The 27,705-nt window shown below is 32.1% G+C and overlaps 1 protein-coding gene across 4 annotated transcripts in view; it reads left to right on the top strand.

Annotated features, from left to right (window-relative positions):
* The window catches only part of PPP4R3B (protein phosphatase 4 regulatory subunit 3B), a 51,269-nt gene extending 24,269 nt beyond the window's left edge, over positions 1-27,000 (top strand). For 2 of the 4 annotated variants that reach the window (XM_032497584.1, XM_006174460.3), the window contains exons 8-16: positions 3,640-3,771; positions 5,045-5,147; positions 7,385-7,426; positions 9,098-9,256; positions 12,874-13,043; positions 15,189-15,328; positions 15,716-15,900; positions 17,340-17,542; positions 25,336-27,000. In XM_032497584.1, coding sequence (XP_032353475.1) covers positions 3,640-3,771; positions 5,045-5,147; positions 7,385-7,426; positions 9,098-9,256; positions 12,874-13,043; positions 15,189-15,328; positions 15,716-15,900; positions 17,340-17,542; positions 25,336-25,431 — 1,230 coding nt within the window. In that variant the 3' untranslated portion in view covers positions 25,432-27,000. Of the gene's footprint in view, positions 1-3,639; positions 3,772-5,044; positions 5,148-7,384; positions 7,427-9,097; positions 9,257-12,873; positions 13,044-15,188; positions 15,329-15,715; positions 15,901-17,337; positions 17,543-25,335 lie in introns of those variants that run through there. The other 2 variants (XM_006174461.3, XM_032497583.1) reach the window with 2 other exon arrangements.
* Positions 27,001-27,705: the final 705 nt, after the last annotated feature.

Raw genomic sequence — 27,705 nt, 5'->3', positions numbered from 1 at the left:
TTTAATTTCCAAAATTAAGGATTCCACATGCTGAATTCTAATAGATTGCTTTGGTGGTTACTTTTTAAAGGAAAGAAAAAATAATTTACCTGTATTTATTGGGCAGTGGATATTTTGATGCTCTTTTAAAATAAATGCACAGCATTCAAACTTTTCTTTCTGGTATTATGGAACAGATTTGGTTTGAGAAACATGGATTACAGTATTAAAATACATGGTGAGACACAAAGATGTATTAAGATTTTTTGCTGTAGTTATAATTTCTATCCAAGCTGGAAGGATAGATTTAGCAACAATCACTGTTTTTTTGGTACGCTACAGATTTCACATATTTTTATGCTAATTGCCTTTGAAACAGTCACTAAAACTTGTTTTAGAATCTGACTGGATAAGTAATACAACTACTATTGAATTACTTATTTTGGCAGGTATTTTCAGGGTACTTCTCACTTAGGAATATATTCATGTGTTAATTTTTTAGATATGATAATAGCCTTGGGGTTATTTTATTTCTAAAGTCCTTATTTTTTGAAGTCTTACATTAAATTATTTATAGAATTACATATGGAATTTGCTTCAGAATAATTCTGGAGAATGAAATTTACCATAATAAGTTAAAAAAATATGTAAGCTAATCTCTATGGGTTGACTTCAGTATTTTGTATTGAACATACCACATTTTATTTCTTAAAATTGTGTCTGTTTTTAACTTTTTATTTTGAAAGGTGAATATCATATTTTTACTGTCCAGTTTGTGTTTTATGATCTGACTTGTTTATTTTTTACATACTTGATGATACTTTTATGTATCAAGGAGAGTCCATGGATACAAAGTAAAATGTATACCTTAAAATACAGAACTTCAGTAATTACATTAATAAAAGTAAGAAAGTAGCTACATGCAATTGAAAATAAAATAAAATAAATTAAATAAAATAATGCTTTCTTGGGGATTCCATTTAGCAATTTCTGGTTGTATTTCTTTGGCCAGAAGTGACTTACCCATAGCAGCAAAGGAAGCTGGGAAATAAAATCTTTAAGCTGAATACGTTGCTTCTCCGACAAAATTTGGGCTCTGCCAGCAGGACAAAGAATAGAGACTAGATTAGCATCTAGTAGTGTCAGCCAGAGCCCATCCCTGTAACTACCTAACATCCATATACACTTTTCTTTCCTCACCCACTCTCTCCTCAAGGGAGAGGTACTGTATCCAGTACCACATCTAGAATATCTGGGTGTTGTGCACCCCTTTTCAGGTCCAAATAAGGCTCCTAATCACAAACAACTTCTGTTTGGGAAAAGGGAGAACACACGTACAGCAGTCATTCATTTACAGCTGTGCTGCATTGGTTTGTTAAAACATTTATTGAATATCAGTACCTTAGACTCCTTGTCCCTGTAGGTTCTTGATTAAACAAACCAGCTGTTCCTGGTTCTTTTCTCTAAAGAATCTCCCTTGCCCGTTTTCTTCCAAAGCCTAGGTTCCTTCCCTTGGGATGTTATCAGCTGTGGCTACTCAGAGATAGGTGAAGGGAAATGCCTTTCCTCTAGGTCTCTATTTTGTTTTGTAGTCTATTTTCTGTTGGTGTGAGTTTTCTCACCCAGTGGTGGTCTTAGAGATTAAACAATCACGGATTGTCATTTATTCTAAAACTTTCTTGACAGTTAATCTTCCTCTGCTATTTAGTAGGCTTCCAAGTTACTTGCTTCTTGTGTTTTATAAAGATCTTATCTAAGTATAGTTTTTAAACTCAAAGATTTCTTTTACTTACTGTCTTTTCTCAAGCTTGGGTACCTTAAAAAGTTCTAAACAGCATTCAGTGGAGCATGTACCTTTGTCAGGAAAGTCTTAACAGAAGTCTTTGAGAAAGGCAGTTCTTACCTACTGAAAAGGCTGTAGTTCTCCCTAGCAGTCTGTTATACTGTGAAATATATATATCAGCTTTTTTCACTTCCACAAGTCACCAGTTGATGGGACTGCTGGTCAGCACAGGTCAGTCTCCTTTTATCTCTGCTTGTAGACCAGCAGAATATGGCATTGGTATTTATGAAAGCAGGATTTGTGAGACACTGCATTTGAGAGAAGGGTGAAAAGCTTTAAAAGTATATATATTGAAATAATCATTTCAGTGTATGAACTATACCTTAAGAAGTCTTTCTTGCCACTGTATTTTCATTTAGAAATAACCTAAATTCTCGTTTTTTCAATAAATTCTCATTTATTAAAAATTATACTTTTAAATGAATAAACTTATGTAAGATGAGTACACTTAGTTGAGCAAATTATCTGAGACCCTAATTAATTGGTACAACTCGAGTTGTACACATTGACATAAATTTAAAGTAAGTAAGTGCCATGTCACTGAAGAAAGTTCACTGGCTGACACCTTTATGTAATATCTTAACATTTTATGTGTGGTACACTTTGCTGAATATACCAGAATACAGAACAGCACCAGATTAAGGTAGAATCTACTCTTTCTCCTCTAACTGAAATAGGGTTTGAGTCTAGATATATTAATGTAACTGTGTGAATTATATTTCGTAATACCTCTTTGAAGAAATACCATTATGTTTCTGATGCCATGACAGAATTATTCATTGGTGTTCAAATTTTGAAATGTGGTAGAGGTTAGGGTTCTAATTTTAAGCAGTTAAGTTGCTATGGCATGGTTTATGTTGTTTCTTCATTTCATTTAATATAATTTCATGAGGAAATAGTATTTTTGGATAACACTGAATGTTAAGTTTAGGAAGAGCTAGAAAAACAAAATAATTACAAAAAGTACTTTATACTGAAACTTTCTTTTTATTATTTTACAAAAGTCTCCCAATTTTAAGAAATTTATCTTCATTCCATGCAGTTCCCTTATTTAATCTCTTTCAGTTACTTCCTTTTTCCCCCAATAATAAGCGTGTTCTCAAATCCACTGAGTTGATGTCCCAGCTTTTTCCTTTGACATGAACCATTACTTTGTATGCTACTTTAATACTTAAAATGTTTACTTTTAAAATATAGGCAGAAAGCAAATAAATTTTGTATTTGCAAAGCTGCTTTGTATTTCTTTATATTAAGACCCAAGAGCATGTTACTAATGCAGCAGTAAATCTATTTGGCATTAGGTCATTATGTAACACAATGTGTACCACTTACCTCTGGTGCAGAGTGGTGTACTGGAGTATTTTTTCTTATACTTTTGCTAGAAAGGATCTTCTGGTTTGAAAGCTGAGATAATCTGTGTTTTGGGGTCACATGATGTCTGTGATCTTACGGTTAGTCAACTTCTGAATTCATGCCTGAGGCTGAAACCTAGACTAAGAATCTGTTAGAACCTCCAGTAAACAAGAATTGTTAATAAATGATTCTGTTTTCCACTTGCCCGTATTGATGATACTGTAAGCTGTCCTGTGCTCTGATTTTTGTTTTTTTGTTTTCTTTTGGAGTAGATGTTTGTTTTTACTCTAGGGTGTTTGTAGAACTTTGAAAACATAAGGAACAAAAAGTTTAAATAATAAAAGTTTAAAAGTTTAAATAATCCATTCTTTGTTTTCTTCTTAAATGATTCTGATTTTGTTGCTTCAGCTGGTATGTTTGTGTTATATCCAAACCAGGTCTAATGGAAACACATTTCCTTTCAGGATATCCTTCTTATTAATGTAGTAATTGAACAAATGATCTGTGATACTGATCCTGAGCTAGGAGGTGCTGTTCAGTTAATGGGACTTCTTCGTACTCTAATTGATCCAGAGAACATGCTGGCTACAACTAATGTAAGAAGTTATTCTGAGATAAAAATGTTTTGGTTTAGTCAGTTTTAGAAGATTTTATGTATGAGAAATTATGTATAAATATGTAAATTATGTATAAATACTTAATTTTTGAAATTTTGTACAATTTTGAAAAACAATAAATAAGTAAGCATTTGTACACTTAGTATTCAAGTAGCAATGATATTCCTCTTGCAGTTATTTGCAGCAAAATACAAGATTGTAATCTGCTAATATCTTTGTAAAATATTAGCACTTCTATTTATGGCCCTTGGCCTCTGTATGTTAACATCTTAAAAATTAAAACACAACAATGTGAATATAATTAACGCTACTGAACTGTAAACTTAAAAATGGTTAAGATGGTAAATTTTATGTGACTTTTTTATCACAATAAAAAAAATTGTTTACCAAATAATCTTAACTGCATAGTAAAAGAAATTTTAAAAAAGATTTAAGAAAGTAGTCAAATATTAATAGTGGTTGTCTCAAAATCCTGGGATATTTCTCCTTCATAAAATTTAGAGAATATGTGTATTATTTTTAAATCATTACAAGGTGATAGGACCAGTTGTATAAAAAAATAGTGCCCAAAAAATCAAAAGGCATTGTTTTCCAATTTCCAAATAACAAATTTTTAAAATTTAAAAGATAAATCTGGTGGGGAGGGTATAGCTCAGTGGTAGATTGCACACTTAGCATGTATGAGGTACTGGGTTCAATCCCCAGTACCTCCTCAAAAATGAATAAATATATAAATTCTCCAATGAAAAACAAAATAAACAAAAATAAGTAAAAGGTCTAAAATCTGTCTATATTGTTCCTAGTAGCTTGACAAATTAACTTGGTGTTTTTTCAAATTTGGACATGTAATGAAATCTGGGGTTTCACATTTTAAGCAGTTAAGTTGCTCTCACATTGATACATTCTTCAGTAAACTTCAGATCACAATATTTTTTTAAATTATTTTGAATAAGAAAAAAAGAAATTAAAATAAATAAATAAATAATTTTGAATAATTTTCCCTGGACAACTTTTTATAACACTGTCTCATCTTTTTCTTACTTTAATTTTTATTTAATATGTAATATGAAATAGATTTGATTTTTCAGTTCTGCAAAAGTATGGTTATGATGACTATGAGAAATTTTTTTGGTTCTTTCACAGAATCTTAAGGTATCTGTTATTTGTGTATGACCTGCACTGCTAATTCTTGAAAATGTTTTATTAATTATAAAGATAATCAAGTTTTTTTTTTTAATCCTGTGTGTTTCAGAAAACTGAAAAAAGTGAATTTTTAAATTTCTTCTACAACCATTGTATGCATGTCCTCACAGCACCACTTTTGACCAATACTTCAGAAGACAAATGTGGAAAGGGTAGGCTCTCTTATTTACCTGCTTATGACTTTTGTTTTAAAAGAGCAAGATAAGTATTATAACTAACAGGCTCTTCACTTGCTTGTTATGACAGGGAAATTACTACTGAAAAATTTAAACTGCAATATAAAAAATCATGATTTCTCTTATTTAAGAGTGTCTGTACTAGAGAATGATAGAGAAAATGTGGCAGGAAGTATTACACTTTGAGGAAGAAAGATGTAAGCACTTAGCAAAAGAAGGAGGTTGTTCCCAAAGTTGTAAGAGTTAATATTAGAGTAAGCACAGGCAGTATATTGCCTACATTAGAAAACCCAGGGGAACCATCATTTTGGAGACCAATTTGGCAATACAATGAAAGCTCTCTAATTTTACAACATAAGGATCAGAATCAAAAATGTTGATTAAAGCAGGGAATAATTTTGAAAAAAGAAACTATTTATAAAAACATTTTCTTTGAATGCTGACTCATTTACTGATATTCAGTAAAGATCGGGGCTCTTTTTTTGTATGTGTTTTTTATTATATTTTTATATTATCTTTCTTGCATAAACAACACCCGTAATTCTGATTTTAGATTATTACAATTTCCAATTTCAGATTATTAAAGTGGAATGAAAACCTAAAGATATTTTTGAAGCAATCTGAGTTTAGAATTCAGCTATGGTTTTAAGTACTTTTTGTTAAGTACTTAAGTATTCATAGTTTTGTATATCTGATTTGGCATCAGTTTTTGTTTTTTAGTTCAGTTCTGCTACATTCATTTTAGCCTTAAATATTGCAGTTCTGTGATATTTCACCAATCTGCAGTATTTAAATTATGTAGTCATGCTACCAAATATAACTAGTATAAAGAAATGACTGGCTCTCTGGTCATACAGCTCAGCTGGTGAAATGAGAAGCATGTGGGGGCATATTCTCAGAAAATGTCTATTCATCTGATAAATCAGTTAAGGGAATATTTACTAAACTAATCAAATTGTAGAGTGGGCACACACTGAATTATACTATCAATTCAATTTCTGAGTTTGTATCCTAGGGAATGCTTATGTATATGCATGACAGGTACAAGAATGCTGTTGCATTGTTCATTGTAGGAAGTGAATAAAATGTGGCATATTTGTATGATGGAGTATAGCAGTTAAAATAATTGAATTGTGATCTGTCAACTGATTGTTCCTCAAAAATACTAAGTCGGATGGGTAAAAAGAGCACATCACAGAATGTTTTCTTGCAGAATGGTTCTATGTATATAAATTAAAATGATTGCATTTTTAACTTTCATTTTAAAATAAAACATTTCCAACATCCAAAAACATTTAGATAATAATAGCATCACATATATATATACTTCCTGTTGGCTTTATCAAAACTATCTTGCCATATTTTTTTCAGTTTTTTTACAAAGAAAATAAATTATAGATTTTATATGTATAATCTATAGTTTACATATATATATATATTATGTTGGAGTTTCTTTCACATTCTCATTCCACCCCACCCCCATTCCTCAAGAAATGCTGAATATGGAGTTTATCATCCCTATGTTTGTTTATATTATTATCATATATATAATGCAGTATTATTTGTCATGGTTTCAAACTTGATATAAATTGTACACATTATGTTGCATTTTTCTTTTTACCCAGTGCTTTTTTTGAGATCTGTCCATATTGATATCTAGAGTTACTATTTATTTTTAATTCTTGTATGAGTATGCTGTAATTTAGCCATACTGCTTCTAATGTACATTTTAAGTTGTTTCTAGCTTTTTGCCGTTACAAACAATACTCTGATACACATTCTTGTGCTCTAAGATGTGGGCCTAGAAATTGGAACTACTAATAATGTTCTTATTTTTTAAAAAATTCAAAGCATGAGTGACTACTTATTAAAATCTGTGTTATTCTGGAGTTTAAGAAATTACTATATGCAGAGACATCCTAATTGTTGGAAAATGACCAAGAGAAGGTAAAAGAAGATGTATCAGTCTTTGTTGTGATCTCACTTCTTTATCAAAATATTTGTTATATTGTCTTTTAATAATTCTTCATCTGCACTCAGTTCTCTGAAAGATTGCCAATAGAGGTATAATATTTGACTAAAGCTACTAATTCTTAATGATTATTATGCAGGTAAAATGAGGTTATGATCAAAGATGTGCCTTGTATGTTATAAAGTTCAAGGGAAATGTGAGATATTATTACTGAAGTCACTGATTTTAATTTTTTTATTAGATAATATAGTTGGATCTAACAAAAACAGCACGATTTGTCCTGGTAAGTATAAATTCTTACTTTGAACTAATGCAAAGTATACTTTTTTTCCTATGCAGAGTATAATGCACCTATACAAGGCTAGGGAAGACATATTTTCAACCAAAAATCCAAAAATAGATTTACTTTTTTTAAATTATACAGAAAAAATTCCACTTTATCCAATATAAAAGATGGAAAACCCAGTTGAAATTCTGTCGGTTCTTTTCCCCCCTGTAAATTCAGAGCTTGTTTTCTGGCCTTTTTTTTAAAAAGACATCTAAATGTTGGGGATTTAGTTCTTATTTTTTAAATCTAGTAAGCTAAGGCCAGTCAGGAACTAATCTTTACAACAGTCTCACGCTTAGGTATTGTTCATGAATCTGAGTATAAACACTGTCACTTCTACTCGAAATGTGCATATCGGGTATGGACCTGATAGTGTGGAAAGTATGCTGTGTATACCTAGCATCCTATATTTTCTACCAGGCTGATCAAAGCTTTAGAAAAGCCACTTTCAAATAAAGAATCTTAGAAATTGGATTATTAAAGGTATAATGAGTAATTTCATGGCCTAATTTGGGAAAGTGAAAGCAAGAAATTAAATTAACACTACAGATCATTGTTAGAAAATCTTTTGTAAACAAAATCTAAGGGACTTTGTTTTTAATGGTGAGTAGCTAGTTGAAATAACTAGCTGTGGTCTGGGCTGTTACACAAATTGGTCAGGAGCAAGTAAAACTCTTTACTTACATTTAAAGTAGAAAAGATCTTTGGAAAACCAGAATTGTATTTTGTATACATAATGGTCATTCTGTTATTAAAAAGAATGCTCATTTACTCCTGACAGCATCATGTGATGTTCATTAAAATGTTTACGTCTGTAGTCCTCATGAAAACATAAAATAGTTGGACTAGATGTTGTCAGTTATTTTTTCTGTTCTGTAAGGCAGTGATTCCATAATTTCTTCACAGTTTAATATTTTCTTGCCTAAATTATTTCTAGTAAGTATGGGTAATTACCTGTATAAGCCCTTGACATACATTCAGTTTTGAAATTCAGAAGCAATTTAGAATCATTCCATGAATGTATAAACCAAAGCCTCTTGAGGAAAACAAAGCTGCTGTATTTCAGTAGGCCTTTCATGGTTATCTTGATTTAATGTTAAAAAGGTTTTTGTTAAAAAATCTTGATGTGATATTTTTCACTTGATAGTCAAATAGCCAAAAATATCCTTTCCTTAAAGTGTCTTTAAAGAAAGCGTATTAATTTTTCTTGGGAAATTTGCTTTGCACTATTTTAGGCAAAAAGTTTGAGGTATTTCCTCTTTACAGGTGGAGTGAACCCTTTTACAGAGCCATTAATATTACTAATGACGGTACATATTAAGGACACATTACCAAGAAGATCTCAATGCAGTAAAAATATAGGGTTTTGTCATATTCCTATATTTTTATTGAGACTTTTTTCCTTTTACATTATTAAATATTTTAGTAAGAGCCTTAGAAAGTATCTATTTAGTAGGTAAAACTGCTAATACTTCTGCCTAATGAAAAAGTGAAGATCTGTAGCTTCTTTGATACAAAAATGAGAAAATAAAATTTTACTTTTGCTCTAAAATATAGGATGTACACTTTATTCTGTTTGTTTAGATGTGTTGCAGTGTTTATTTCATGAGATGACTTTCTTTGTAGACAATTATCAAACAGCACAGCTGCTTGCCTTAATTTTAGAGCTACTCACATTTTGTGTGGAACATCACACGTATCACATAAAAAACTATATTATGAACAAGGACTTGCTAAGAAGAGTCTTGGTCTTGATGAATTCCAAGCACACTTTCCTGGCTTTGTGTAAGTAGCAATTTAAATGAACATTCTTGTAAAATGTTTTAAATGGAACAACATTTTTCATAGAGAGAAAAGCTTAAGTTACCCATGTGGATTTGTTTTTCTAGCAGTGTATATGCTTTTAAAGAGATGATTGTGAAAAGTACTAATCTTCTGTTTACTTTTATTTAAAGGACAAGAAGAATGGGTCATAGTGCTTCCACACCCACATATTGCTCACAATTAGATTCAGTTAGCTAAACTTGTGATATAATACCATGTGCAGTGACATTTCACTAATAGAAGCAGTCCTGCTGTCTTTTGCATTGGCTTCATCAAACTATAGTTTAGTAGTGACTTTATATTTTTGAGATATGGGCCTTGAAATGTTTTGTGTAACTCAAGTTATTTATTTGAACTTATAAAATAACTTATGGGTAGCCCTTCACTAGACCACTTGAACCAATAAAAATCAAACTTAAATGCTGATACTTGCTCCAGTGTTGATTTTTGGCAAACTATAAACTTTCCTTTCCTCTTCATAATTTCATCTGCAAATAGAAATGAAGAAACCTCCTTCTCCCTCCAAATTAAAAGAACTTTGTGGGATTTTTCTGAGCATAAATATAATAGTTAAGATGGGGAGTGGTAGAGTCCCTGCCTATTTAGCCTGGGTTCAATCCCCAGTACCTCCATTTATATATGTGTGTATATATATAAAAATCCTAATCACCGCCCCCTGGCTGCCCAAAAAAAACCACATACAGTACTGTATGTCAATTATATCTCAATAAAACTGGAAGGAAAAAATTTTTATTTAAGTCATAGTTAAAATTTAAACATTTAATTTAATGTATACAGAAAAGGTTAATCTCACTAATACCTCCTTTATTTTTAAGGCCTTAATGTAGCCATCATTAACTGACTGCACTATTTCCTTTCCATTTTTTCCATACCTATACAGATTTATGTAGATATATTCATACATCTTTAAGTTTTTATGTTTTATTTTTACAAAAACAGGATCATGCTAACACACATCTTGGTACCTTAATATTACTCTAGGTCATTGGATATGGTGTGAACTAATATTTTTTGTAAACAAAGCTGAGTAACATTTCATAGACTGGCTCTTCTGCAATTTATTCTACTGTTCTCCAATTCATGGATTACAAGGTTTTGATATTTTGCCATTTCAAACAGCACTGTACATAAATAGACTAGTACATAAACCTTTCATTGGTTTATTTCCATGAGATAGATTCCTAATAATAGGATTGCAAAATGTTTATGTATTTTTAATATATCCTTTTAAATTTTAGTTTAATATACAACCTCCAGATTACTTTCCCAAAAGATTGACACACTTGACATTCTTCCAGCATTCAAGGTTACTACTTTTTAAAATGATATCAACCTAGCATGGAAAATGTATTCCATTTGCTTTTTTAGCTTACATTTTCCTTGACAATGTCTTTTTACATTTTAGTGGTTTTACATTTTACCTGTTGTGAATTGCCTATTTTTCTTAGAGCTCTTATATGTTAGAGATATTAACAGTTTATCACATTTAGGGGGGAAAATGTCCTGGTCTCATTTGTCTTTTGTCTTTGCTTTTATTTTTTTCCATATAATTGTTTGAAAATTCTTTATGGTGGTATTATATGTCTTTCTTTCTTCTACAGCTTTTGGGTTTTCTGTCTTGTTTAGGAGAGACACTTATGTCCTAAGGTTATACAAATATTCTCCTCAATTTTCTTCTAATATTTTCATTATTTTATACATTTATATTTGTAATACATCTGAAATTTATTTTTGCATATGGTTTGAAGTGAGAATCAAGCTTTACTTTCTTCTGGATGGATAGCCAATTGTGCCAACATCTTATTAAATAAACTATATTTTCCTTACTGAATTAAAATAATCACTTTTGGTATGCAGTAAGTTACCATATATACTTGTGTCTTATTTCTGAACCATCTTTTCTTTATTTCACTAAATGAAATAAATAGGAATGTTTATTCTTATGCCATTATAGTATCTCTGTTGTAAAATTTAATATCTGCTCAATACCCACTCAGTTTTCTTTTTCATAATTTTCTTGGGTCATTGGATATTTGTTCTTCCACAGTCACTTAAAAATAATTTTATCCAGTTTATCCTGATTGGATTTACACTAAATTTTTATATCAATTTTGGAACAATTGAAGTTCTAGTACTAGGTTTTTCTATCTGACTTTCTGTAAAAAGTCCTTTTTGAAATGACTGCAGAGTAGTTCTAGTTATATGAATATATCATAATTGAACAGATCTCCAGTATTTAAATGTTTTTATTGCTTCAAGACTTCCATTATTATAAACAGTGCTGTTTTAACTGTAGCTTTGTGTGCATGTCACTTCATTCACCAGCAGTACATGAAAGTGCTTGTTTGCTCAGATCTTTGCCAATACTTCAGTCTTTTTAATCATAAGTAAACTATTTCTTGTCCTGCCCTAAAAAGAGGTGATGTTTTAGGTGTATCACTTCTGTCCACACCTGTTTAGTTTTACGTTATCATACATTTATACCTTATGTGGCCTATTTCTGTTTTATTTTCAGACAATATTTAGAACAGGCACAGCTTCTTTTAATGACTTCCATCCGTGAACAGAGGGTTGAAATGAGAAACTGACTTACAAAATCAGAAACCTTGGTTTTTAAAAGATGTGGCTAGTGGTGTCTGTAGAATAAAAATTAAAAGATCAACAAACATAAAAATAAGGGATTGAAATTACGGTATTTTTGTTCCATAAAAGTTTTCGTAGTAAAATTGCTAAATTTGTTTAGCTTTATTTAGCTAGGGAAAAGACTAGTTAAAGGGAAATTTCTTTCCGGTTTTCTAAAATGTGAAAAGCCAAATTATGCTGCTTATCTGTTACTCTGTCTTTCTTTTACAAGTACAGTCTGATCTGTCATAGTAGTACATGTTTATCAAAGGCAAAACAGCTCATAAGCAATTTGTAAACAAGGAAATGATGTTACTGTAATCTGGAGGTGGTTTTGGTCACAGATGATTTTCCCAAGGCAGAGAGAACTGGAATAGTGGGAGTGAAACTATATTCTTACCAGAAAAGTACAAAACCTTTAGCTCTCCTGTTATACTGGTAGCAGGAACCCCTGTGGCTGTATTTTCAGAAAACTTTAAAAATCTACCTCGGAAGTTCCCCCCACTCCCTTTCCCACCCCATCCCCCAGAGAGATAAGACAGTCTTGGCTCTTGGCAGGCTGCACCATCCCTGTGACCCCTTAATGACAGTCCCCTTCTGATTTTGAGCTGCCTTCACTGCATTGTCTCCACATCCATCAGCACTACTCTAAGTACTGCCAGCATTTGCATTGTATGGTTTTGTATATTTTTTAATCCCTCTGCCTTGGAGCTGTCTGCCTACCAATTACTGGGGCTTCTGTTAGCTCTCTGCTGCATAAGTTGTACAAGTTTGAGTGGTCTTTCCCTAACTCTGTTTTTCTCAGAGCCCAACTATTTTTAGTGCAGTTTTGCTTTTTACTTTAGAAGAACATATACATTGCTTTTTGTAAAAATACCTGTATAATAATTAATACTAGTAAGATTATTAACTTATTCCCTTTATTGTTTAATTAGGTGCTCTTCGTTTTATGAGGCGGATAATCGGCCTTAAAGATGAATTTTATAATCGTTACATCACCAAGGGAAATCTTTTTGAGCCAGTTATAAATGCTCTTCTGGATAATGGAACTCGGTACAATCTATTGAATTCAGCTGTTGTTGAGTTATTTGAATTTATAAGAGTGGTAAGTTTATATTAAAAGATTTTTAGTAAATTAAAATAATTATATGTTTAGTGATGTTTAAATATTTTAAACTGTAAATCAGCTATACTACAATTTTAAAAAATTTTAGTTGTGAAATTCAGTGTAGTGTTTTAAACCACATTTACTCTATATTTTTCTCATTTCCTTTTTTTTTGCCAAATGTTTCAGGATACTTAGCATATGTAGATATTTCAATCAAGCATGTGATCTCTGTGACCTATTGTAGAGTTAGTGATAAAAATGAATAGAAAGGTTTATATAATTCCCTTGGTAGACATTAATATATAAGATGCATGAAAGGTACGACATCATGGAATTTTAAGTGGAAGAGACCAGGAAGTTAGGTGGACTACTGCAATTGCCTTATTTTATAGACGAGGGTCTTAAGATACCCAGAGTGATTAACTGACCTGTTTAAGGATATACATTTGATTAGGAGCATAGTCAGGACTTGAAGATACATTGCAACTCTGTCTCGGGCAACAAAAGATTTGTCATAATGAAATCTGGAAAGAGCTCAATGTGAATAAAGGGGTAAGACAGATAATCAAAGAACCAGTACAATAAATTTACCCTCTCCCACATACTGAAAGATTCCACTGGGGGGGAAATGGCTACATGGTTAGAAGGAACTTGAAAAAAGAAAGTCAAAGCTAGAAATTCATTCTCTTGTTTTGTTTCTTACAAATCAGATTTGTACTGATGACACTGTTTTGATATAAAGATTATTTGGCCAATTAGATTGTTTTTCTTAGAGTAGTCACTTATCCAGAGTATGGTTTTCAAAATGGATGAAGAGGCTAGAGGTATTGTCTTTAGCCTTAAGAGAAAAATGAACAAACTTAACGCCCTTACCAGGTATCTGAACCCAGGTTTACAATGTACTGTTCTATGAATTAGAAATTAACTTAAAAATTTTTTCCTTTAAAATTTTTGGTGAGATACTGATATAATGAATTGTAGGGTTCACAACCCCATTCCTGTTCCTATGGTTGAATATATTTTTTGAAAATAATTTTGAGTGCTTGATAAATGTAATTGAATCCCAAAGCTTATCTTTTTGTTTCAGTATATAACACAGAACCATTTTACCTAGGTTTCTGATTTTTCTTTGCATATTTTTTGATAGACATGTCCAGGGGAACTAAAGACTTAAAAATCTTTAAGCAATTAGATTATGGTTTATCTTTTAAAGAAGTGGCTTGTATACTTATTACTAGTATTGAAGTCCTGAATCACACCTTAATTACTTTTAATAATGAGCCTGCTTTGCACCCATGCATTTGCAGTGATCACTTGGAATATAGAGGATATGACTATTGATTTATTTCACAAAAATTTATACAATTAGAGAACTGCTGAAATAGGAAGAATTCTAGTTGTTTTATCAGATATGTATGTGTGATATAGTCAGAGGAATCTATGATTATTTTTTAGGTAAGGCTTATCCCATTTTGATGGTTAAACACGGAGTCATTAAGTAATTAATACCTTTCACTGTTTGTTGAAAATATAATTTCAACATCTACTTTCTGACTAGTAATGTGCTCTTGATCAGACCATCAATCCTCTCTCATAGCCTCAATTTTCCTTTGTAAAACAGATATAATAAAACCTATGTCACAGAATTGTTATAAGAATCAAGTGAAATTGTATGTGAAAGTGCTTTTTAAATAGTAAAATGTTGGTGGGGAGGGTACGCTCAATGGTTGAGTGTGTGCTTAGCCTGCATGAGATCCCGGGTTCAATCCCCAGTATCTCCATTTTTTTTTTAAGTTTTTTAAATAAAATAAATAAATAAAATTTAAAAAAAAATTTTAAGAAAATAGTAAAGTGCTGTTATGTAAATGCAAAAATAAACAAGAGACATAAACTAAATCCATTTACTTTTCAAATGTTCTTTATAGTCTCCCAGAAGGGCTTCAGTGAATTGCTTCTCCTTTCTTCCAAGTTTGTTGTGAAGTCCTGGCTCATACATAAACTAAGACATTTATTTTTGGAAGATGATTTAGAAAAAACCTTTTTTTGATTAGCTTTGGAAATATTTTTTAAAGTTTTTTGTTTAAGTTTTTCTTCTAACAAGCATTGTATTGTATTTGAAATATAAATTTTGTGCTTATACAGGAAGATATCAAGTCTCTTACTGCACATATAGTTGAAAATTTTTATAAAGCACTTGAATCGATTGAATATGTTCAGACATTCAAAGGATTGAAGACTAAATATGAGCAAGAAAAAGACAGACAAAATCAGAAACTGAACAGGTATTGTTTTAAGTATGTTGTACTTATAGCCTATAAAGTTCTGTCTAAAATCTTGTATGGTTTGATCTTACATATGAAATTTACCCAGGAATTTTCTTTCCATCATTAGTTCAGGATTGTGAGGCGAGTAGGATATTCTCACTACCCTGAATCTTTTATATGAAAAATTACTGCTCTATATCATAACTCAATAAATTTTTAGTTTAGTACACAGACATCCTTGAAGTTTTCCCTGCTTACATTTTATATCACAACTGAGATGATTATGATATGTTATACTAAGTTAAAATTACTTCAGTTCCTCTTGGTTATACATATTTATTCTCAGATTTAATCTGGTCAGGAAGTTGAAATCATTACTCAATGTTTGTGATATATTTCTTACAGTGTACCATCTATATTACGTAGTAACAGATTTCGCAGAGATGCAAAAGCCTTGGAAGAGGATGAAGAAATGTGGTTTAATGAAGATGAAGAGGAGGAAGGAAAAACAGTTGTGGCGCCAGTGGAAAAATCTAAGCCAGAAGATGATTTTCCAGATAGTTATGAAAAATTCATGGAGACCAAAAAAGGTATTCAGTTTTTTAATTTTTGATTAGTTCTCTTATTTAGTACAGAAATTATTCATTTGCTTGTGAAGTTGTGATCATACTTTATATGAAAGACATGAATTTTCTGCTTATGCTGAATCAAAACCTTTTAAAATCATGAACTTTTTTTAAATCTGATTTTAAAAACATTTCATGTTTAAAATATTTTTCTTGAAACTTGCCACTTTGTGATAATTTTCATTTGCTGTTTAGAAATTGCATGTTCTATTTATACTTTGTCTTCAGTGAACAGTCTTGGTTTTATTTCTATACAAATCTCTAATAATAATAGAGATCATATAGATCCATAGAAACTTTAGAGCACTCATCATTTACAGCTGAAGAAACGTTTGTCTCAAAGTAAATTTGCTCTTTAAAATTTTTTTAAATTATTATAAAAGTTTCAGAAAGATAAAATCAAGAGAGGATAAGTAAAGATAAAATTCATGTCTTTCAAATATGTTTATCTTGTTTGTGGAACTAAGGTCTTACTGGTATTTTTCAAAAGAACTAATCACTTTAATTCTATGGCCTGAGAAATCACCATTATTGGAGTACTGTCCTGCATACATCATTTAAATGTCTCATAAAAACATCTCTTGAAAGGCAAAAGCATTTCCTAGACTTTATGTAAGTTTGTGATTTTGAATGTGAGGATTTTTAAAGGTATTTCTCATTAGATAGTGTTTCATTTATTTCTTGTTACATTATCCCTGAAACTGTTGTTCCCAGCCTCACTTATTTTCCACTCATTGATGTCATAAGTTCTATTTGCTTCAGCCTGAGGGAGCAACTTGCCTATTAAAATTTCCTAGGGAATAGGTACCTTTTGGTAGCCAAATTCTTCTACCTTTACTCATTACAGTAAAGAGGCAGTGAGGCCATACTTGAAGTACTGCATCCAGTTAAGAGTCATATACAAAAATAGGAGCAGCCAGATATTAAAGGATAGTAGACACCCATGTCATAAAGGAAATAATTAAAGGAACCTGGCATATTCAGAAAATAATGGCTGATAGACATGATCATAATCATTTTCTTTAGGCATTTGAAAGATTGACTTGTGGGAGAGATTATTAGGTTTTCACAAGGAGTATGGAAGTACCGAGTTAGTAAGTGGAAGCTGCAGAGAGACAATAAAAGGAAGAATTAGACAGCTGATGAGTCCTTGGAAGAGTCCTGGTGATAGCAGTGTGGAATCCTAGCATGGGAAGGCTACATCTGATATATGACTCTTAAGGTCCTTTCTAATCCTGAGATTTTTTAAGACTCCAGCTACTAAGGAGTTACCACTGTACACATCATGTTCTACCCTTTTAGCTCTTATGCAAAGGCAGTGTTTTATAAGTTTTTAAATTATTGTTCTTTTCAGATTTAGCAATATTTATTGATAAAGATTCAAATTTTTACATTTGCTTTAGCAAAAGAAAGTGAAGACAAGGAAAATCTTCCCAAAAGGACATCTTCTGGTGGCTTCAAATTTACTTTCTCCCACTCTGCCAGTGCTGCTAATGGAACAAACAGTGCAAACAGTAAATCTGTAGTGGCTCAGACACCACCAGCAAGTTCTAATGGATCCTCTTCCAAAACAACAAACTTGGCTACGTCAGTAACAGCCACCAAGGTATGTGAGACTACTCTACACACACACTTTGGTTTTTCCATCTGTAAAATTATTTCATGTTTCCTGAAGAAAATTTGGATAATAAAAATAATTGCAAAGAAGAAAAAAATTGCACACATTGTCATCAGAGAACATTACTGCTAACATTTGATTGATTTTTCTTCAGGTTTATGGATTTATCTGACACATAATTGAAGTCTTCTTATAAACAGTTTTATATCCTGCTTTTATTGTTCTGTGTTAATTAAAAGATTGTTGATGAATACAGAATTTCATTTTATTTAGCTGTATTATTTTCAATATTTGTAAGCATCCCCTCCCCCCACGAATATTTTAGAGCACATAAGTTGATTCTGATATTTCACTGACTACTAGTATTGTTGGATTTTAAATTATTTTCTTGGATAGATGAGTGGAAGAATGTTTTCACACATACTGTCAAATTCTTCTCCAGAAAGGCTACATCAGTTAATGTTACCATAAGCATTGTGTGAGTAGGCTTGGCTCAGTGCAACGTCGCCAATATTATAATTATTTTTAATCTTTAGCAGTTAGATAGAGGAGACAGCATGTATCTCATACAGTTCAGTTGTGTCCTTTGTTAGTAGTAGGGTTGAATAGTAGCCTTCTGAATGTGCTCTTGTAAATTTTATGTTCTTAGTCTTGCCTTTTTAAAATTGGTTTATGTTTTTTTAATATGAATGAGTCTTCAGTTAAGAATATTAACCTTTTGTCATTCACTTAGCAAATGTATTTTCCATTGGTTACTTTTTTTATATAACAAGTTTAAATTTTATATGAAACTTTTTCTTTCATTTACACTGTTATTGTATGTAATATATCCTTTTCTCCAAAAAGGAGTGGCTTAAAATAAAAAGGCATAAACATAGGACAACTGTTAGTTTAAGGGTAGAAGGACAAGAGGGGGAAAATGCCACGGTAGAAAACCTAATTGAAGTGATGCTTCTTGCTTTGAACACAAAATACAAGTCTGAGTTTATTTTTTTACAGAAATGCAGAATCTTTCTTCAGTATTCAAGCAGAGGGCTCTTGACTAAAGATCACAGAAGTAGCATTTTCAATGGGATTCTACTAATTGTGAAATGCAGTCTTAACTAGCAGTTTTAAATTTTCACCTTTTGATAGGACAATTTAGTAGACTATTGTGACACTTTATTAAGAATATTTGCTGCTGTGAAGTTATATTGTTTGGGTTTAAATCTTGACTTTGCCTCTTTCTAGCTCTTTGACCTTGAGTAAATTATTTAGTTAGTCTTTTCCTCATTTTAAACAGGGATAAAATAGCACCTACTCTATACGCTTGTTGTGAAGACTAAATTATTTAATAAATGTAAAGAGCTTAGAGCACTGTTTGGCACATTCTCAATATATACTAGCTTTCTTTTTTTTTAATCAAAGTAATTATGCACTTTTTTTTAATATGCATTTACTTTTAAAAGGCAAATAATATTGAAAGTTTAAAAAAAAATAAGTCCTCTTTTCTTCTTCACAGAGAAAGCTTGGAACTCTTCTAGCTGTTTCTATTTCTAAATAACATGCTAATGCTGCCATTATTATTTTACCATATTTAGATATAATTTCTTAAATTCTTGTTATGGTAGCTGAGAATTAAGCACACGTGAACACTCTTTACCACATCCTGAACCTTATCACTCTCTGTGTCACAATTTTTGGTTTAAACAGTATTTGATAACTTGATAGCTATAATGATAATATATTCTTACTTATTTTTTCCTGCTCTTGTTTTCTTTACTGTGTTTTTCTTTAAACTTTTCTCTTTTTCTAGAGGAAATAATTGCCATTCTTTTTTCATTTGTTATAACAGTTTTGTGCATCTCACTAATTCTTTCAGTACCTCTCAGGTTTATTTCCACATAGTCTCCCCCTTGGAGACTTGGAGATCTCTCTTGAAGTCTCCCATCCTGTTCCAACCTGGATTGGTTGCTCTCTAGACTTGCTGCACAGTTACTGTCTTAAAGCTGCCTCTGCAATCAACCTAATACTTCCTTTTGCCTCTCTCCTTTTCTTATGTTGTTTATTTCCTGGATCTCATGTCTTTGTTCTCTTTCTTGATTTTTCCCTCTCATTTTGGTGGAGCATATCCTTTGTTTCTTGAGCCAAGAGTTCCAGGAGAGAGAAATTTGAGACCTTGCATATATAGAGATGTCTTTATTCTGTTCTCATAGTTGATTGACAATTTAACTGAATCTGAAACCAAATTGGAAATAATTTTCTATCAGAAATTTGAAGTTATTGCTGCCAAGAAGTCCAGAGACATTCTTATTTCTGAGCCATTGTGTGTGATTTTATTTTATTCTTCTTGAAAGCATTTGGGTTTTTATCCCTGTATTCTGAAATTTTATGATGATATACTTTGGGCATTCTCAGCTTAACAGTTACGTCTTTCAGTTTGGGGACATTTTATGCTCTTTCATTACACCTTGTTTGGATGTTGGGCCTTGTGGATTATCTTATAATTTTCATAATTTTTCTCTTCTGTTACTAATTTTTTTATCCTCTTGTCCCATTTTCTGAGATGTTTCCCTGAGTATTTAACTTATTTCTTCCAGATAATTTTTTACTTATGAACAAGCAAAATCAAGTACAAGTACAAACACCTGTTTCACCTTTTTTGACACTAACAGCAGATTGCTATATACATTTGTTCTACATCTTTTGGGCAGTCAGGTAGAAAAACAGTAATTGTTCTTAGAAAACAGATTAACTGCTCAGTTGCTCAAGATTATCACAAAAATTTGAAATTAAGCAAAATAGTTCACAGAAGTACAACACTAGTTAAATTGGCTCCCAACCTTCTTTAACAAACTGACCATATTTCCAAGTGAAGGTTGTTCTTTATCACCAATGGCCCTTTAGCCATTTTTCACCATCATTGTTGATAGCTACAATCAAATTGATTGATTCTTAAAATTAAATAGATCAGGTGATAATTTATCTGCTTTCCTTCCTTTGGAAAGCATCCTAAAGCTCTAATATAGTTTTAAAAATTACATTCTTTGAAAATTTTATAGTTTTCAAGGCCAGCGAAACATTAGCTACTAATGAAATTAAAAGATATTTTTTAAAGATGTGAATGCTATAGAGACAGAATATTGCTTTAGCTGAATTGCCATAAAACATATGCATGTTTTCCTTGAGGAAAAACACTTACAAAATTAGAATGAGAAGCCATTAGGAGATGGTAAAATAAACACTTCTTTTGCTACAGGTTCACAGGAATAAAAAACACTGCATCCTGCTTTTTCATATAACAAGCCTATCTGGGTGAGCTTTCCTTATCAGGACATAAAAGAACTTCCTCCATAGAATTCCAAAGTATGAATGGCTATGTCACCTTTTAAATACAGCATTTCACATACATGTGTATTTCCATGTAGAATGTGCATTTACAGTTTTTATAAATGCTATCAAATAAATGCTCAGTAAAATAGAAATAAATGGATGTTTTCTTTAACATGATATATATAGCTGGTACCAAAAGCTAGCTTTATACTTAAGGAAGATACATAGAAGCATTCACACCAAAGTCAGGAACAAGACAGGATGCCGCTATCACTGCTGTTATTTAACCATTGTTCTGGGGAATTGGCCAATGCAATTAGGTGAGATAAAGAAAAGTCACAAAAATTAGAAGATATAAAAGCTATCACTTTTGCTGATGATTAAAAAACCTTTTAATCATGTTTAAAGAAGATTTATGTTTTCTTTATTTCATTGAGTAGAAGATAATTCTTGAACTCTTATCTCCTTAGATTTGTTAATATGATGAAATTATATTAAGTTTCATAACTTATAATTTGTTCATTTGGTTCAGGGAAAAAAAAGTCATTGTTTCTTCATAGGTTTTTTTAATTGGGATCATTTGTTTTGATCCCTTCTTTTATATTGGATATGTTCTCAAGTGTCTAGTGATGCTTGGATTTTCTTTCATATTAAAAAGTAAGGTAGATTTTCAGCAAGAATGCCAAGACAATTCACTGAGGTAAAGAGTAATCTTTTCAAAAAATGGTGTTAGGAAAATTGTGTATCTGCATTCAAAAGAATGAAGTTGGACCCTGCCTCTCACCTTGTTAGAGAACTTAGCTCAAAATAGATAGAAGATTTAAATATAAGAAATAAAACTATAAAACTCTTAAGAAAAAATACAGGCAGAAATATTCATGGCCTCAAATTAGACTGATTTCTTAGATATAACACAATCACAAGTGTTACAAAAGAAAACAATAGATAAATTAGACTTTATCAAAATTAAAAACTTGTGCTTCAAAGGACACTATCATAAAGTGAAAAGACAACCCACAGAATGGGAGAAAGTGTATCTGGTAAGAGACAACACAACCTGGTTTTAAAATGGGCATTTGAATAGATATTTCTCCAAAGAGGATATACAAATGGACCACATAAGCACGTGACACAATGGTCACAGCCATTAGTTAGGAAAATGCAAATCAGAACCACAGTGAGATTATATTTCACACCCACAGGATAGCTATAATAAAACACATGGACCAAAAAACAAGTGTTGGTGAGAAATTGCAACCCTCATATGTTGCTGGGAATGTAAAATGGTGCAGCAGCATTGGAATAGTCTGGCAGTTCCCCCCAAAAGTTAAATTCCAGTCCTGAGTATATACCCAAGAGAACTGAAAACACATATGTCCACACTAAAACGTGTACATGAATATTAATAGCATTATTCATAATAGCCAAAAACATGGGAACAACCCAAATGTCCATCAACTGATGAATTGATAAATAAAATGTGATAAATACGTAACAATATTATTTGACCGTAAAAAGGGAAAGGATTTAAGTACTGATAAATGCCAAAACATGCCTGAAAACATGCCAAGTGAAATAAGCCAAACACTAAAGGCCACATATTGTATGCTTCCATTCATAAGAACTGTCCGCATTAAGCAACTCATAGAAACAGAGTAGATTTGTGGTTACCAAGAACTGGGAGGAGGGAAGAATGAGGAGTGACTTAGTGAGTATGGAGAATTTTTTTGGTTGGAGGGGAGGAGTTTTTGATGAAAATATTCTGGAATTGGTGGTAGTCACACAACTTTGTGAATATACTAAAACCACACTGAATTGTACACTTTACAAGGGTGAACTTTATGGTATGTGAATTATGTCTCAATTTTTTAAGCCAGTTAAAAAACAAGCAGGGCCTGTTAGTGTGGACTTCCTATATAAAGGACTAGAACACATGCTCTGCTGTTTTCAGGGAGTGTTAGTAGTTTGGGTATGTTTTGTTGTTGTGTTTTTTGGTTTGTCTTTTTCTTGTGGAGCCACCTAGCTTTTACAGACGTAGCTAGTCAGCTACACCTGGCAAGTTCGAAGAGCCTGGATTGGAAAGAGAGCTTAGAGTGAGGGTGTTTCAGCTCAATATGCAGAATTTATTCTTCCCTTTTCAGCCCAGCGCCTACCTCTGCCCTTCACTGTGCCTGCAGTCCTGAAGTACAGACCCTTTTCGGTTTTTGTTTATGGTTGGTAGTGGTGGAGGAGCAGGGATCTCCTAGTGGAGGTGGGCGTGGGGTAGGGGAATGAATTGTAGAATTGAGGACACAGTTTCTGTTTCATTTACTTGACTGTCAACTGTCTTCCTTGCTTCCCCCCAGTATTTTGGTGCCCTAACTTCCTAGTCCTTCCCGGGGCTAAGACAAATCAGTTTGATTCTCATTTCATCCCCCTGCAAATACTTCATTCTTTATTCTCTTTTAAAAATGAATTATCTTGCCTCTGATATCTCTTCTTCCAAAAATGCCTTGACAGTTTTCATATCCTGTTTTCTCCTTTCCTGTTTTGTCTTTGTTGGTATATATTCAGAAACAAAAATTTTTAAAGAGAATACAATCCCTGGGAAAGCAATCTTAGCGTCCAACAAGGAATTTAACTCTTTGACGGTGTAGCCATACCATGGAATACTAGAGTTTAAAAGAATAAAATAGAATGTTGTATACTAACATTGAAAGCTGATATTTGTTTAAAAACAATACATTTGTACTTGTATATTAAAAGTCTGGAACCTGTCAAATTCTTCACAGTGTGCATCTCTGGATTTACAGTCCCTTTTACTTCCAGTATTTCACATTTTGTATTTTTAATCTTTATATGGTAAACATGATTTTTTAAATGTATAATATAAGTTTATGATTTTATATGTATAGTTAATAGAGGTAAAATTAAAGATTAAATTGTAGAGCTGAATGTTTCAGATAGAATATTTATTGACCCTAACCCTATGCAAAAAATTATTTTAAATCTTAACCATTTGGAACAGAAATATTTGTACATTATGATACATAATCCTAAACAGAATTAAAACTTTCCTCAATACCTTGCATTCATCTGTGTGAATATCAGACTGGCACCTTTTTATACTGTAATTATGGCTTCTACCTCCTCTCACCCAATTTGTTTGATTTAGAAACCAAATAACAAATAATAATGATATTAGTAATAGCAACTAATAGCAATCACTGAATAGTAACTACTTATCAAGCACTGTGCCATGTGCTTTACATGTTTTGTTTTTAATATTCAGAAAAGTCCAATCATGTCTAAATATTACTGTTATACCAACTTTACAGATAAGGAAACTGAGATATAGAGATGTTAAATCACTTGCCCAAGGTCATGCACCTAAAAAGTGGTGCCACTGGAATTTGAAGTTAGGCAGTCAGACTCTAGTCAATATATTCTTAATAATTTAGCCATACTGCCTCTTACTTATCAAACTTAATATTGTGTGTTATTAAGCTGAAAAGCAGCAGCAGGATTCTCATGTAAGTATTTAAGTTTTATTTGGTTCACAGACTTTCCGCTAACTTGTTTCTAGCTGCTCAGAGCACTTCATTGATTAATACTACAGTGTTTTGGTTATATTCTGGTAAAGTGTTAATGCCAGATGCTTGCATTCTTTAGGTATGAAGCTGCTACTCAGGTTTGAAATATGACTTATTTGGTTGTATTTGCTTATTCCCTAGATACAGTGTTTACAGTAGCTCTCTTAACCTGTAAGACATGTATATAAATTTCATGGGATTGACTCAAATCAGTGCAAACCTGAGGACTTACAGTTTTCTGGATAAAATGTCCAGAGCTTTAAGAGGATTTTCACAGGGGTGTATTACTAACAACACCTGAAATACCTCATCCTTTCTTTTCTTTTGGTTAGAGAGAGCTAGCCCTAAATTTTTTAGTCATTAGTTTTTAGGAACCATTTCATGTGTCTGTTACCGTCAGCCATTTTAAATTATTCCTCAAAAGCAGAATAAGAACAATGATGTGACTTAGTGATGAAATATATACACAGGGAATGGAGATAAAAGGAGACTTCTTGCCACTGACTGGCTGTCCTCTCTAGTTTAATGTTAGAGAAATGAACTAGTTCATCTCCAAGGTCCTTCCAGCTCCAGATTTCATGATTCCTTGTGTGTTCTACTGTTTGGAGATAGCTATTTGAACACAGTGAAATTTTGCTGAATTGAATTGTGAGGTATCATTAAAAATCCAAGAACCAAGTATAAAAACTCAGGGTAACTAAGAGTGCCACCGACTGAACGCACCAACTGTTCATAATTTCAAGCAGTTCCTTTATCAAATTCAAATATATCTGTTAAAGATGTGTGTGGTTAGTTTAGAAAATTGATTTCTAATATCTATAAAAGTGACTACATTTGTACTAATAAGCTTTTTTTTTTAAGTTACATATGTTAAAAAATTTTTTTATTCTTCAATAGGCAAGTTTGGTTGGTTTAGTGGATTATCCAGATGATGAGGAGGAAGAGGAAGAAGAAGAAACATCTCCCAGGAAAAGACCTCGTCTTGGCTCATAAAATATTTACTGGAGACCCTCAACATGTGGTCTTTCTAAAATGCTGCAACTGTTCAATGAGCTGAAAATCTGAATCAGAAAGCTTTCTCACTTGAACTTATAAATATACAAGGAGTAGCAAAAGACACTCAGTATATCAGCTAGGAGAATTTAGTTCTGTAAAGAAACAGGCTTCCCAGGAACTTGATCACTTGCTAGTAATTAAGGGGTTTGCCTTTTAGGCTGTCAAAAAAAAAAAAAAAGGGTTAGTAACCAGAACCTGGGAAATAGCTTCTTAGTAAGGAAACTCTCAGGTTTTGGGACGGTTTGAGGGAGGGACAAAGTTGGTAAAATACTATTAATGCAGGGTTGCTCCCGGGGGTTTTCCAATCTAGAAACAATTATAAAACTTAAGTTGCAAACCCAACAACATTACTTGTATAATGGTGCTGGCCATGTTGTTCTTTTAATCAGTTGCCTCTTTTTAAAAGAAATTTTTATGGAAAGCAAATTCAACTATCATAAAAAATGAAGTTAAGCTGTGGGACCATTTATTTGAAGATTTAACAAAAATTCAGCCTTATTGGCAGTTGGAGGAAAATACACCCTGTATTACAGCACATACTGAGTTTTCTACACTAGGAATTTTTAGTATGTATTTTGATGAAAACAAGCTGGATTAAAAATGGACAGTTTTGTTAATACAGCTTTAAAATCAGCACTTTTAGAGATAACAGATGCAAAGGATCAGTACAGTAGTATTCCAAAGTGATTCTAGAAATGGGAATGGACTGAACAGAATGTTTTAACTGCCAACCAGTACAATCTTTCATGGAAGGTACTTTGAAGTCACTTTCTGCTTTCTTTGTAAAGTTGTTTCTCCCACTGCAGAGCTGCAGGCAAGTTTTCAAATGTAATTTATAAAGAATAATATACAAAGAATAGTGCTGAATTAAGTGGCATTCAATATCTAGAGGCCATTTTGATCCAAGAAGTTACTTCTTTGTCAAAGTCAGTGTGCAGCACATGAAGCTTTTCCATAAATAAACAAGGGTGTAAGATGAAAGCTGCTTTTTTTTTAAAGAATAAAAGCACATTCCATGTACGTAAATGAATTTAAAGTAATAAATTGAGGCAAACAGTTAAGAGGTTTTATTTTTAGAACAGCAAGTTAACTGTAAATATTTTAATGTTAGTTTGCTCATCTATGATCTGAGATCATGCTGAAGGGAGAAGAACGTCCCCCAAACTACAATTTAATGCATTGGGAGAAAAAAAATACTAAAAATAGTAATTCCAGCTACAGTCTTCAGATCACCCTTGTAATGTGTTATGGGTCCATTTTTCCTGGAATAGCTTAAACTGAAGCAGTTTCCCCTGTTTTGGAGATTTTGTAGTTAATTTTAATTTTGGCTATTGTTTGGAAAAGATGGGCTGTCTGTGTAGATATGAAGTATAGTTTTTCCATAAAACAGATGTTTATTTTGTATTAAAAATACCACTGTACTTGTTTTACACCATTTGTATACATGTGGTGATATTAATGCTGAACTGTAAAATTCAGGAATTAAAATGTGACCCTGTAATTCTATGGTTGTTGCTTTTGTTTGGTTTGTTGTAAATTTAATTCCATTTTGAGATATGTCCATTTTATAAGTGTCTTTTAAAAGCCAGTACGTTATCCATAGATAATTATAAACCACTCTGTCATACACCAATCTGAATGAAAGCACTCTAAACAAACAAGGGTCAACTGCACTTTAAAAATCACTGACTCTACTTATAGAAGGTGTGCCTTAGGCAAATAAAACCCCCACCAAAGCATCACAGCTTGGGGCTATTATCACCTCTTTGATTAAAGTTACATACAATGAAAAAAGACTCTCCACCTCATAAAGGCAGGTGACTCAGGATAATTTAAACCAAGATCAGTAAAGTTACCATATGAATACATTTTCTTTCAAGGAAATTTTATCAAGCCCCCTTCACTCTTCTTAGCTATTATTAAATTTCCTCTTGTAATCTAAGAAGCCCCGACCTAAAGCATTTCCCTATTTACTCTTGACTCTTCCTCATTAAGTAATTTAAGTTTCAGTGGGAAGTGTTATTTTTATGTATCTTACTAAGTTCCTTTAATTTTTCCTTTCTCAAGAACTGCCACAAGTCTTAAACATTTAAATCATAATCATCATAGGAACCTTTTCTTATAGTAGAAATGTGAATGTTTTGTTGAATTATAGGATAACTTTTCATGGTACAGATGTTCACCCACAATGATATGAGAACAAGACATAAA

The sequence above is a fragment of the Camelus ferus genome, chromosome 15 (assembly GCF_009834535.1).
Source record: "Camelus ferus isolate YT-003-E chromosome 15, BCGSAC_Cfer_1.0, whole genome shotgun sequence".
Classification (NCBI taxonomy): domain Eukaryota; kingdom Metazoa; phylum Chordata; class Mammalia; order Artiodactyla; family Camelidae; genus Camelus; species Camelus ferus.
The sequence above is the reverse complement of the archived record's forward strand: the minus strand, read 5'-3'. Positions and strand labels throughout refer to the sequence as shown.